The sequence below is a fragment of the Rhinichthys klamathensis genome, unplaced genomic scaffold, assembly GCF_029890125.1.
Source record: "Rhinichthys klamathensis goyatoka isolate OS25496 unplaced genomic scaffold, OSU_Roscu_1.1 h1tg000433l_1, whole genome shotgun sequence".
NCBI classification, from domain to species: Eukaryota; Metazoa; Chordata; class Actinopteri; order Cypriniformes; family Leuciscidae; genus Rhinichthys; species Rhinichthys klamathensis.
In genome coordinates, this window is record NW_026606929.1 from 191,981 (window position 1) to 206,228 (window position 14,248).

Sequence of the window (14,248 nt, forward strand, 5' to 3'; positions counted from 1 at the left end):
TCATTCTCTTCCGAGCTGAATCTTCCCGCCTGTTTAGTCACATGTTGTCTTTTTCCGCCTTTTTTCACGTCACTGTCCTAATTTGACTTAGTGACCAAGCATGACACTGTACACACTACATTAAACACACAGAGAACAAACATAACACTTCGAATGATGTGACGAACAACTGTCTTTCGTTTGGGTCTGATACAACAGCTGAAGAGGTGCTAGGCAGTTTCACTTTTGATTTTTTTCTCGAGCTGACTAAAATGTTGTTCTTAATTAGCTCTGAGGTTTGTTTTTTAGACAGATTGAAGGGGAAACTGTACAGCCGTTTCAGTTGAAGGTTAGACATGAAATCTCAGATCATCACTAGATATGAGCTCACTTAAGTCACGACGAATTAGTTCATTGTTATTCACTGAGCACACACACAAAGAAGTGAATAAGCACTTGATGGGTTTTGTAGCCTTTCATTTTTTTAAGAAGCATGGTTTATTCCACCTTCAACATTAAGCACTGGCAGTCACAATCATTTTCATTCTCACTTTGGTTCAATCTTGACGGTTTGAGACAGAGAGCAGTTTGAGAAGGAAAACAGCTGAGGCCAACAGTAAGTGGGCGGGCCGGAGGTGAATCAACAGCTAAATTTGTATTCGCTCTCTTTCACTCCACACACACACACACACACACACACCTCATTCCCGCTCTTTTTTTTTACATGCATATAATCACATATTTTCTACCAAATATTCACCTAATTAATCCATATACTCATACATAAGCACAAAAAGACTAAACCAAATTTAAAATGCGTAAGGTTTATGCAAATTATTTTACATAAATGAAACACAAGTTTACTTAATATTTTCACTTGATGTCATCCTTATGTAATTACTGTAAAAGGAGTGATACGGAAAAGGAGGCAGACCAGTCCCAACCTACACGACTTCCTTCATAACTTCCTGCCAAGTTTTAGCGGTTTGTAGAGGACCATTTGGAAGACTCTGGTGGCTAACCACATACTTCCATTGAATTTTACTTATATTACTCTTGTCAGTGGACCTCACAACTTGACAAAAGTACAGATTACCCTGAAAAAAACATTCTGTCATTATTTACTCACCCTCATCTCATTCCAAAACTATTCTATGGAACACAAAATAAAGACAAAGGTTTTGGACAACATGAGAGTGAGTGAATAATGAAAGAATTTTCAGTTCTAGTTAAAGGGGTCATGACATGGATTTTTAAAATTATTATTTTAATATGTTACTTGATGTTCACTTATAACGTAAAGTGTTTTGCACACACACACAAAAACAAATATAAATGCAGAAAAATTATTATTTTCAACTGATCAGTTGAAACCCTCTGTCTTAAATGATCAGTTTTAAAGGGATGGCTCCTTTAAGGTTTGTTAGTAAATAACCACTAACATAATTGCATAGGAAACAGTATCAACCAAAGTCCCTTTAAGGTGAGTCATTTCACTCGGCGGCCATCTTTGAAACACCTCTCGGGCAGGACATGCAAGGACAGCTCCTATCTCTTTGAATGGGGAAACATCAAATTCTCCTTTATATTTTAAATCACCAATGAAATCTGACAACAACTGTCTCGTTAATTTTGTTTGTAAATGCTCAAATGACAAAAAAAAATTGTTGTTTTTTCAGGCTGGACCAGTCAATGCGCATGTGCAGTCCTAAGGCTGTGTGTCCACCAAAGTGTTTTTAACCAGCTGAAAACGCCTAGCTGTGTGCGCTTGAGAGTGCTTCGGTGGCTCAGCGTTTTTTCAGTTGAGACGCTTTGTTTGCTATGATGCGGAATATCTGCGGAAGTGTTACTATATCTCATTTCACAAATAGTTTGTTTCTGCATTGTAAATGTTGATACAATGTAAAGTATTTGCTCTGGCTCTTGTTTAAATTATTTTGTTCCGTTATTATGCTTCTTGTCGTCTGTTATCGTTGTACAAGCAGGATGTGGCCATTGATCAGTGTGGTATTTTTTCCACCCCTTCTCCACTGTGATTGGATGGCTGGGTAAGAAGTTAGAAAAAGTAGGTTTTGAAAGAAAAGAAAAATGGCGGAGAGGAAGTTGTGCCAAACATGGCAAAATTGGTATCTATGTTTTAAGGATGACCCAAGGTATCTATTATCATAATTATACACTATTTGTTCATTGGCCAGAGGAGAACTGCCCCCCTGACTGAGCCTGGTTTCTTCCAAGGTTTTTTTCTCTATTCTGTCACCTGATGGAGTTTTGGTTCCTTGCCACTGTCACTTTGTTGCCATTGGCTTTTGGCTTGCTTAGTTGGGGACATTAAATTTAACATTTAATTTAATATTCAACAATAATATTGATCTGCCTGCATTGACACCATTATATGAGAACTGAACTGAGCGTGACGATGACATCACAGTTTTCTCCAGAGCGGCTGTATATATAAATAAACTAAATTAATAACTTTTTTACAACAAAAATGAAACATCACAGAACTTACTTAAGCTGGACTGTGATGCTATTTTCTTCTGGAAACAAACTTTGTTGCATTGTTTTCCTGTTCTCTCTGTAAAGCTGCTTTGAAACAATCTGTATTGTAAGCGCTATATAAATAAATGTGACTTGACAAGTTTCATTACAATAGGCTAATGTATTCAACCGTTATTAGCGTTTTTGGAAAATTCATTATAACTTTTGACGACAAGGGAGCGCTGTCTCGAAACCTTTTGAGAACCTTCAGGGCATGGTGCTGATGGCACATACCGAGTTTCGTAATGTTACACCAATGTATTCGTAAAGTATAGCATTTTATATCATTATATTGTAATGAAGTTAATGGCAATTTCAGGTTTTGTTCTATTATAGCGCCACCAAGAGGCACAATCCCACCATTTTTTCATATGTCCTCAGAGTGAGCCCATACATATGTGTCAAATTTAGTGAAAATATTTCATTTTGTTTTGGAGTTATATACATTTATATGTATAAACACATAAAAAATGACCCACACCTGACTTTGTTTGCATTTTCTTGCCACTAACTATTAATATTTTGACATTTGGCCATTAGCATTTAGCCAACGAACTTCCTACGGTGGTTTTGTCTCGATCGGCCTAACGGTTTCAAAGATATTGGCAAATGTTTTTTAAGCGCTAAATCACAACGCTACACAAACCATAAGGCGAAACCTAGCATGTTTGGTATCGTTGGACTCGGCAATGATTCAGGAACCTAAGGAGATGAATGAATGAGGCATTTATATAGCGCTTTTCATATGTACTACTGTACACCCAAAGAGCTTTACAATCACATCAGGGAATCTCTCCTCAACCACCACCAGTGTACAGCTTCCACTTGGATGATGCGACGGCAGCCACCGTACAACGGCGCCAGTGCGCTCACCACACCAGCTACAGGTGGAGAGGAGAGAGAGTGATAGAGCCAATTCAGTGGATGGGGATTATTAGGAGGCCATGACTGGCAAGGGCCAATGGGTGGAATGTGGCCAGGGCACCGGGGTTACACCGCTACTCTTTTATGAGAAGTGGCATGGGATTTTTAATGACCACAGAGAGTCAGGACCTCGTTTTTACGTCTCATCCGAAGGACGGAATGAGACGTAAAACACCCGAGATGACATCCGTGAAAATAAGTCAACCACATATAAGCTTATAAGCGTTTGAAATTTTTATTTTACCACTAGGTGGCGCTGGTTCAAAACTTCTCAGGTTCCTTCAGGGCATCTTACTGATGACCCATACCGAGTTACGTAACGATACGTTCATGCGTTCATAAAATAAAGCATTTTGGTACAAAAGTCAAAATGGCCGACACCTAAAATAGTCGATAAGGAAAAATTGGATATCGGATGACTCGGCATGATGCCCTGAATCTAACGAGACCACTTTTATGATTTTAAGTCAAACCGTTCAGAAGTTATAACAGGGTTCTCACACCTTGGTTAACTTAAAATTCAAGGACCTTTCCAGGTCCAATACCCTCAAATTCAATGACTTAATGTGGGGACACATTTCAAGTGAGAGTAAGGTTACATCGTGTTACCTTGTAAGATACATTGTAACAGTTTTCTTCTGTCAAACAACTATGGAAAAAAAGCTTCTTTTTTTTGCATTTATTTTTGGCCATATGACAGAGATCTTATATTCTATTTGTCGTATTTATGTTTTGCATAAAACTGAAGAATATTCGGTCCATCCTACAAAAAATAATAACGATAATATTCAATTAAAATATTAAATTAAATAAAAATGTGTCAAGGTCTTGGAACTGATTATTTCAACATAACAACAATAAACCACGAGAAAACACATTAATTTACATTAATTATTTTATTTATTTCTACATATAACACTCTTCAGTATATGTTGGTGTGCCTTAATAATGTAGTCATCATTTAAGTACTAAACCAGCAGCCATATCACCCTGTAGCCCAAGACTGGTTGCCCACTGAAGCTAAGCAGGGCTGAGCCTGGTTAGTACCTGGATGGGAGACCTTCTGAGAAAACCAGGGGTGTTAGTGAGGCCAGCAGGGGTGCTATCCCTGTGGTCTGTGTGGGTCCTAACGCCCCAGTATAGTGACGGGGACACTATACTGTCAATTGAGCACCGTCCTTCGGATGAGACGTTAAACCGAGGTCCTGACTCTCTGTGGTCACAAAAAATCCCAGGATGTCTTTCGAAAAGAGTAGGGGTGTAACCCCGGCATCCTGGCCAAATTTGCCCAGTGGCCTCTGTCCATCATGGCCTCCTAATCATCCCCATATATATATATATATATATATATATATATATATATATACCAATTGGCTTGATCACTCTGTCTCCTCTCCACCAGTAAGCTGGTGTGTGGTGGGTGTTCTGGCGCACTATGGCTGCCGTCGCATCATCCAGGTGGATGCTGCACATTGGTGGTGGTTGAGGAGATTCCCCCTTCTATGTGAAGCGCTTTGAGTGTCCAGAAAAGCGCTATATAAATGTGATGAATTATTATTATTATTAAATAAATGCTTATGTAAATATTTGATGCATTGATTTGATACGGGACGCATCATTTTACCTTTAAATACAGGACAAAAAATGAATAAAAATAAAAATTCTTTGTAATCTTCTTTGGTGAGCCAAATACTTTGAAACTTGCATTTTACAGTCATCACATTTCAGCGGTTTCAGCCTATTTTTGCAATGTTTCACGGTGTGTCTGTGAAATGTTGAGGTACCATATTTTAGTTAGTATAGTTTGGTGCGTATGTGAACGTTATGGCAACGTACAACACAAAGTACCTAACGCGGGAAACACATAATGTAACGCGTAACTAACGTATATACTAACTAAATAAATAAATCAAGCAAGCTAGTATAGACTATGAAGTGTTGGTGAAATAACACATTAGCGGACCGGAGAGAATAATATGGATTTTTTTCCAGAGAATTTATTGCACATAATAAATTCAAGCACTTTCAAGGACCTGTATCTATGCATGTTTATTTTCAAGAACTTTCCGGGGCCTTGAATTTTTTTTTAGATCTACAAACTTTCAAGGATTTCAAGGACCCGTGGGAACCCTGTTATAAGCAAAAATATAAAATTTTTCTTGTATCTCCGGACCAGTAAGTGGCGCTGCGCCGAAACGCTGCAAGTAGCCTCAGGTCATGCTTGTGATGACGTACCAAATTTTATCTGAATACGATAAAGCGTTGCGGAGATACAGCCTTATGTCTGTTTTCGCAAACGCCACGTAAAATTTGTTTGCGCGGTATTCGAGAACGGTTTGACGAATCGACATGAATTCCATAACTTTTTGTCGGCATGGACTGAAGATGATCTGATTAAATTTTCCTGAAAATCGGAGCAACCTTCTAGGACGAGTTTGAGAAAGTAGGTTTTGTGGCGGAAAGATTTACGGAAAGATTTTTGCTACTGGCTGTGGCGAGCAGGACGAGGCCGAGGGCCGCGAGAGAGCGGCGCGAGGCCGGTGGCGTGATTACTGATGAGCGACACCTGCACGACGCACCGGTCTTGTATCTCTCACGGAGGAGCAGAACCATAAAAGGAGGAGCGACGACAGTGGAGATGGAGAGAGGAACAGGCCTGATTTTATGTTGTGTTTTGTTTGGCCAGCAGTTGTCCGCTAGGGGCTCCTGGCTTATACATTCATTTTGTAATTGTTTTATTTTATGTTATTAATAAAAAAAAAATGTTGAACGTTCGCCGGTTCCCGCCTCCTTCTTCCCATAACATCTGAACCTCGTTACACTGGTGCCGAAACCCGGGAAGAAGGAGGCTGGTAATCACGCCACCGGCCTCGCGGCGCTCTCTCACGGCCCTCGGCATCGTCCTGCTCGCCACACTGGCCCTTACGGTTCAAAATTTATAAGCATAAACACGAGTGAAACTTTGGACAGTTGGTGGCACTAGAGGGATTGAGTTAGAGACTCCAAAACTGCTATGGTGACTGTTCAGACTCCTCTATCAGTGTGCCAAATTTCATAACTTTCCCGCAAGCGAATCTATGGGCTACCATAGACTTCCTGAGAAGAAGAAGAAACGGAAGAATAATAATAATAAGAACGCCAACGATTTCAAGAGGTGCCTACGCACTTTCAGTGCTTGGTTTCACCAGCCTGGGGAAATAACTCTTTGGTGGACGCATGGCCTAAGTGTAGGTGGGGCCTATGGTGCAATGATGTTTAACTATTCGTTGATGTCCTTGCTCTGGAGGAAGTCATATGCAAATGTATTTGCCCGTGTGACATCACAAATTCCACAATATCAAAACGATCCATTTTTGGAGCTTGATTAAATAAATGCTTTGTTTATAATGAGGACGATGTTTTAAACTGAAACTTGCAGGGTGTTTTAATGGTACAGACATCTTATATGCCAAAGGATCAAGGCAAATTTTGATTTCTCAAGTCACGACCCCTTTAAACTGTCCATTTAAAAGCACAAATCAAGTGATTCAATGGCATCTGAATATGAGATGTTTATGAGTTAGTGGGGAAGCTGTAAAGTTATGTGCCTTATAATGATTGAAATAAAATACTAGAATCAGTTCATTAGCTTACAATAGTATATGCATACCTGCTTAAACTCAACAAAAATGTGGGTAGGACTGACTAAAAAAACTGGCATGCTTTAAAGATGACAAAGTAATATGTGGTCAATTACTGTGGAATTCCCCTGTAGAGAAACATTCTACGAAAAACAATAGATCAAAGTTGAATCTAAAAACTAAGGACTAAATTGTTCTGAGTCAGTGCTGTCTAAACTTAATCCAAATACATAAGTGACTTTTCAAAGAATAAAACAGGCTCCAAATAAAAAGATGACAAAGTCAAAAGATTTATTTTTCTACACACCTCTTTATTACTATTTTAACACGTTTTTTAAAAACAGATTATTAATAAAATTCGTATTTTTAAGTGCAATTTTGTGAAATTCAGTTGGTTGGCTAAAAACATTACATTACAATTTAAAATCATATGAAAATATTATTTCCCTATTCTTTGCATTAGGGAAGAGGTGCATTCATCAGTGTTAATGCAAATTATAGATGGCCCTGAGTGGGAGGTCTGTTACTGGACATGGGAATATAATCTTCTAATCTGTTTCTGCATTGTTTAGTTAGTTTTTAAAACCAGATTTAACTTTAGTTGTGTCATTTAATGGTGGTTTTGTAATGTTACTAATGTTGGCACAGCTGTTGTCAATGTCTTCATATGAATAACAGAAACATTCAGACACATCCCACTGTAATATTGAAATAAATGACGTACCCTGTTGCAAAGTGAGGTATAACAGCTGAAGAATAGAGAAAATGACTTGGATGTGAGAGTAATACAGTCATGTGTTCTACGTGATAACACTATGATGCCAAGCGTTGTGTGCTGTGTAGCTTTAATTCCAAAAGGCTCCAAAGTGTAAGTGGCGAATCTGTTCTTCTACCCCGAACACTCTGCTTTAGACTGAAACGAATAGCTATTTGCTATGGTGGTAAAACCTCTGCCCTGATTGGCTGTGAGAGAGGTAGGTGTGGCGAGTGGTTGGTTGAGAAGAGCTTTGAAATGTAGCCTGTACAACAGAATGAGAAAAAAATAATAATGTCACTTTCCTGATACAGATCTTAATCAGGCACTATATGATTAAAGCCTATTGAATCTTGAAAGCCACTTGAATCTTTTTTATCAAGTAATATAGACACTACCGTTCAAAAGTGTGGGGTTGGAAAGATATTTAATGTTTTGAAAGTAGTCTCTTATGCTCACAAAGGCTGCATTTACTAGATTAAAATACAGTTTTGTGAATATTGTGAAATATCATTACAATTTAAAATAACTGCTTTCTATTTAAATATATAAAATCTATTCCTGTAATGGCAAACTAAAGATGAATATTCAGCATCATTACTCCAGTCTTCAGTGTCACATGATTCTTCAGAAATCATTCATTTTGAAAACAGTAGTGCTGCTTAATATTTTTGAGTGGAAACCATGATATACCTTTTTCAGGATTCTTTGATGAATTAGAAGTTCATAAGAACAGCATTTATTTAAAACAGAAATCTTTTGGAACAATGTAAAAGTCTTTAAGGTCACTTAATTTAATGCATCCATGCTGAATAAAAAACTCCAAACTTTTGAACAGTAGTGTATAAACGTCCATACATGCTATTAATAAAACAGTATACTTAGTTTGGACAGAACTCACTGCATGTGCTTGTTGTGAGGGCGTTCCATGCGTGAATGCACCTGGGGAAGCTGCCCTTGGTGGATGTGCATATGATAATCCAGACTGTCCAAAGAAACAAGCAAGACATTTATGCCCAGAGAACAACAAGAGCAGTAAAATTCAACTATTTAAGGATGAATATCTGCGATAATGCAGCAGGTTACAATGCTGTGTTAACAGAGATTTAATTAGTTTGTTTTGGCTCTGACCTTTGGCTGGACAGCAATAGAGGGAGTGGGCAGCAAACCTGCAGCACTGACATGTAGAGCCTGTGGATGCATGGGCCTCAGTGAACTCTGAAAAACACAAATATGAGTTACACGACACTCAGCTGACCATCCTTTTCTAGTTAAAGGGATACTTCACCTCTGGGAAGATGAATGTGTATTTAATATTGGTCATTTATATAGTAGAAATGTGAAATTATTTTTGAAATTGAAGCATTCTAGACTAAGAAAAGGCAGACATTTTTTTACTCATGTGGCTGAAAGACAACAACTCCCAGAATGCACTTGCTTTGCTGCCCTTATGAGGCCACTCCCAAACCACGCCTACCGGTTACAGGCGGCAGAATCCGAAAAATGGATACAACTAGGCTTGCTTTGATACATCGTGAGTTATTTGATAAATTTCCATCGAAATGGTACTAAATTGCGTTGTGCCGGGATGTACTAGCCTAATGTATATAACACAACTAAGACTTTCACATTAAAAATATGATGCAAGGCAGGACCATGTCAACAGAGTAGTTTAGTAGCTCTTCATATGAACTGTTTTCCTCCAATTGAAATCACTATTTCTCTAAGCTAATACATTATCTAGGCTAATCCATACTCTAGTAACACTAAAGGTTTATAAAAAGAACCACAACCAATGTGAGTTATAACTTTTAATTAAAAAAATAATTAATATTAACACTTTTACACTCAAAGCTCTGCGGATTCAGCGATCTCATCCAGAAGAAAATGGCATCGCTGAGATTCGTGACAGCAATAGGACTCTATATCTGTTTCCATAGGCGCACAGCGAGAGCACTGACACCGCCAGTCCGCCCCAGCTCGAGTCTGGCCGGGCTCAGGTCTCGCTCTGGCCGCCTCTTGTTCCTCCATCTCCCGCAACTGTTTATCGCTGTATTGCGGCACGCACAGGTAGCCGCGACCATCAGATTCTCGCAACAGATCTTCGAAATCCCCTTCTGCCATTTCAACTTGTAAACTACCTTCCGCTATCGTGATTAGCCTACTATACAAACTTTCTACACAGACCAAGAGGCAAGAGCCTGTTAACTTAGCTTCTACAGAAAGATGGCTGACACTATCTTTACATTCTGTGAGTGAGATCCCGCCCCATATGGGCGTGGTGAAAGCATGCGGAACACTGGCTGTAGTCTTTAGCCTCTGGCACAAAAATCCTCCGATGACGAAAAATGACGATTTTTTCGGGGGGAGCACGGTAATTCGAAAATACTACTGGTTTTCTACTGATACAAAGCTTAATGCTAAATCCTGAAGTATCCCTTTAAGTGGGTGTACTTCCAACCCAACTTACAGAGTCTGTGAAGCCGGACTGCTGGTTGGCATGTTCCAGCTGTTTTTGCAGGGGAATCCCAGCACTGGGGATGTAACCTAGAGAGAAGGATGGAATACAGAAAGAGTGTGAACATGTCTGCCAAGAAGATGGAGGAAATTTTAACATTTGTGTGTCAAAGGCCCTGTTCCAAAACTCACTGAGCTGCCTTTGGGGGTCAGAATGATTTTTTATAAAGAAATTAATACTCCAATTCAGCAAGGATGCATTAAATTGATCAAAAGACACAGTAAAGACATTTATAAGGTTACAAAAGCTTTTTATTTCAAATAAAGGCCATTTAAAAAAACAAACACTTTATATTCATCCTTAAGCAGGAATATCATATACAAAATATGAATGTTTCATGTTTATTTAATGCAATACTAATGTTTCTTAAGCACCAAATCAGCATATTAGAATAATTTCTGAAGGATCATGTGACACTAAAGACTGCCCTAATGGCTGCAGAAAATTTAGCTTTGCCATTACAGGAAGAAAACAGTAATAGTATTTCATAATGTTATAGATTTTAACCAAACAAATGCAGCCTTGGTGGGCATAAGAGATTTCTTTCAACAACATTAAAACCAACCCAACCCCAAACTTTTAAATGGTAGTGTAGGTACAGTACCGTCCTTCCGAGTAACTGATTTGAAACACTTTTTATGCGCAGCAACATTGATGATTAAAAATCGCCATACAAATATATACTATTTCATTATAAAAGTATGCTATAGGGAAATTAAGTCAATCACACACGCATTACACACACCTGGCTGCGAGGTGAAGTGACTGTGGACAGCATAGCCCTGCTGCTGATGTGGCAGGTACTGCATGGCCTGGAAAGCTGATGCACCTGGAAACAGAAAAAGATAACATCAAAACAACACATCACAAATTTACACAAGAAAAAGAACATAAGAACCTTTGAATTAATGAATGAAGCACTTTTATATAGCGAATGTTTAGATACTACTGTACAGTCAAAGCGCTAAGCAATGGGATCAGGGTCTCTGGTCAACCACACCCAGTGTACCGCATTCACCCAGGGTGTGTTTCCCAAAAGCACTGTTAGCCAACTATGGTCGCAAGTCCCATTGAGCTCTGTTGGTAATGACGGAACTTGAGACCTAGTTGCTTGGAAGAGGACAGTGATAGAGACAATTACACCCCTACTCTTTACAAGAAGTCATGGTAGTTTCTTTTATGACCACAGAGAGTCAGGATGAGTCTGAGTCTTACAAGCAAATAATCAAACATACCCATATCTCCAAACATAAGCACTGAGGGATCATTAAAACAAGGTACCTCTAAGTTGTGAACCACTGGCATAGTTGGCTGGCACTGGCTGACTGGAGGCAAAAGGTGATGTATGCTGTTGCTGAGTGACTCCATACGGGCTGTGACTCGCCTGAGCTCCGGAGTACTGGCCATGCTCTGCCCCACCGGTACTAAATGCCGGCTGAGACTGGAAATGACGCGACTGTGGCGGTGGCAAGCAGCCAATAACATTTTCAATTAACACAAGCACAGACAGCAAAATATACTAAACAAATGTGAGTAGTAACTTAACCATGTGTCCCTCACCATTAAAAAGTGTTGCTTTGTTTTATAGATTGATTTACATTAAACTGTCACACTCACAGGAATGACTGGAGACTGGAAGAGCTGTTTACTGCGTTCCCCAAGAAGAGCACCTGGGCGCCCATGACTCACCTGACCCGCTGATAGAAACAAGCGGTAGAGCAAAATAAAGTAATTACTGTAGGGCAATTATAACAAAAAAAAAAAAAGCATCAAGTCTAAATGACATTCACAACTTTATACTTCTGACATTCACAACTTTATACTTCTGACATTCACAACTTTATAATGCCTAAAAATGCCAAATAGTGGTCACCTTGCATGCTAAGAAGGTGCTGTCCATGGTGGAGGGCCATGTTTGGCTGGTATGTTGCTGAAGTCAGAGTTGTCATGTCACTGTGAACATAAAATAATTCTAGTTGTAAACTGAATAACAGACGTGTCATTTGCTAAATCTGACAGCTTTGGATAATAATGTTTTTTCCCCCACCTTTTTGTGGGAAATTTTCAGTTTTTTTAATTTTGCCATTTCTTTCAGTAGCCATTATTCCAGTCTTTGGTGTCACGTAATCCTTCAGAATTTTTATTAATATGCTGATTTGGAGCTCAATTTCTTTCTTATTAATGCTTAATATTTTTAAGCTTTTAAAAAATATAATATTTTTTCAAGATTCTTTGCTAAATTTAAAAAGAACAGCATTTATTTGATATAGAAAAATACTGACATTTTTGATCAGTTTAATGCAACCTTGCTGAATAAAAGTCTTATTTTCTTTCTTTAAAAAAAAAAACTAAAAAAACTTACTCTTTCCCGTACCTCTGTTCTTTCCGTCGTCTTTTCTCCTCCTCATGTAGGACTTTCTTCAGCTGTAGGAAAAGCTGGTGCTTCTCCTCTTGAAGACCTTGTAGCTTCACTCCCATCTTCATAATCTGAAGACAGAGAGAGGGAGTAAAAATATTGGTCAGGAGTCCTGTGCAATAACACCTGCATCTTTTTGTAAATAATACAAGTTTTAGAATGTGGCAATCATACAGACTTACCTGCTCTTTAGTCTCCTCTAAGGACATCCTCTCCTCCATCTCTTTCTTCCTCTTCCTCTCTTCCTCTTCTTTTAGTTTCTGCTCCATCATTTTGTCAACCTCTTCCTCCTCTGAGATAAACAATGGACAACTGATCACAAAGTTACTTATTAGAAAAGACTTCAAAAGTAGCTACATGCAGTCTAGTCATGCACATCACCAACAACCCTAAAATTCACACAAAGCACCAGAATGCAACATGAACATGGGAATTATTTTATTTATTTGTAGTAAAAATAATATGCAGGATATTCCAGGGCTTACCTTGCCTCTTCCGCTCCCTCTCTCTCATAATGTGCTTGTGTAAGGCACGTGCCATGGCATTAGACAGTTTGGGCCTCTCGAGAAGAGCCGGCATTATGGTAGGGATTGGTGGTGCCAGCTGGAGTAGAGATGTCACGTAAAAAAATGTTACACAGATCATGATGACATGATCTGCATTTTCTGTCACTAATAAGTCCACTAAGATTAAATTTAATTTATTCGTGGCCTTTCCACAGCAAGAACAGTGAAGAGTGAGAAACAATTAAAGAACTGAAAGTCTGAAGATTTTTTACCTTGTTAATCAATAACATGTTAAAAACATAACAGAACCAATAACATTCTTATTATTTCTGTGCAGCACAATTTAAAAATTTCACAGAGGTTCAGGATGACACATCACAAACACAAACTAAGGCAGCAGTCAAAAAAGTTGACAAGCCTTGCTTACGTTGTATAAACCAACTTACCATATCAATTCTAAAAACCAAAGACTACGAGTTAGAGCAAAATATAAACTAGAAGAAAGAGATGTGGTAATCTGAAAAGCAATAGAAGGCAGTAAATGAGCAAACTCCCTGCACCGGGTTAGCTCTATAATGACTTGACAAGCTAGCTGGCTATGCTTGCAGTAACCTGAATGTTTTGACGGGCTATTCAGTTAATCTGTCCAAGAAAATCACCTTTCATAAGCATGATTTTATAGACGAAAGTGATTTCAATGTTTTCTTTTTCCAGTGCGTTGCATTAACACCTGACCATTAGGCTAGCAGGCTAACGGCTCAAGTGACAGCTTAGGCAGCTAGCTTGCAAAATCAGCGAACTAAATACAACTCTTGCAGTGAAATTCGTGGAATCTTCATGTAACGCACTTTTGTCCGTTTCTGAGATTAAAAGTATGCTGAGCTTGTCTGAAGGCTTTCCTTTCAAGAAAAATAAACAAGTGTATCAGTAATGAACCAAAATAAAAATGACAGGAAACCCAGTTTGGCGCACTTCCTCTGTGGGTGTGTCTTG

The 14,248-nt window shown here is 38.7% G+C and overlaps 1 protein-coding gene across 1 annotated transcript; it reads right to left on the reverse strand.

Annotated features, from left to right (window-relative positions):
* Positions 1-7,351: 7,351 nt before the first annotated feature.
* On the reverse strand, positions 7,352-13,692 carry gps2 (G protein pathway suppressor 2). The gene is made up of 11 exons (XM_056235939.1): positions 13,235-13,692; positions 12,932-13,041; positions 12,708-12,820; positions 12,207-12,286; positions 11,951-12,030; positions 11,615-11,789; positions 11,079-11,162; positions 10,286-10,362; positions 8,947-9,033; positions 8,717-8,800; positions 7,352-8,080 (listed from the first exon to the last, which is right to left on the reverse strand). The coding sequence occupies exons 1-11, from the start codon at positions 13,392-13,394 to the stop codon at positions 7,988-7,990; spliced, it is 1,143 nt and encodes a 380-aa protein (XP_056091914.1). The 5' UTR covers positions 13,395-13,692; the 3' UTR covers positions 7,352-7,987.
* Between the last annotated feature and the right edge of the window lie 556 nt (positions 13,693-14,248).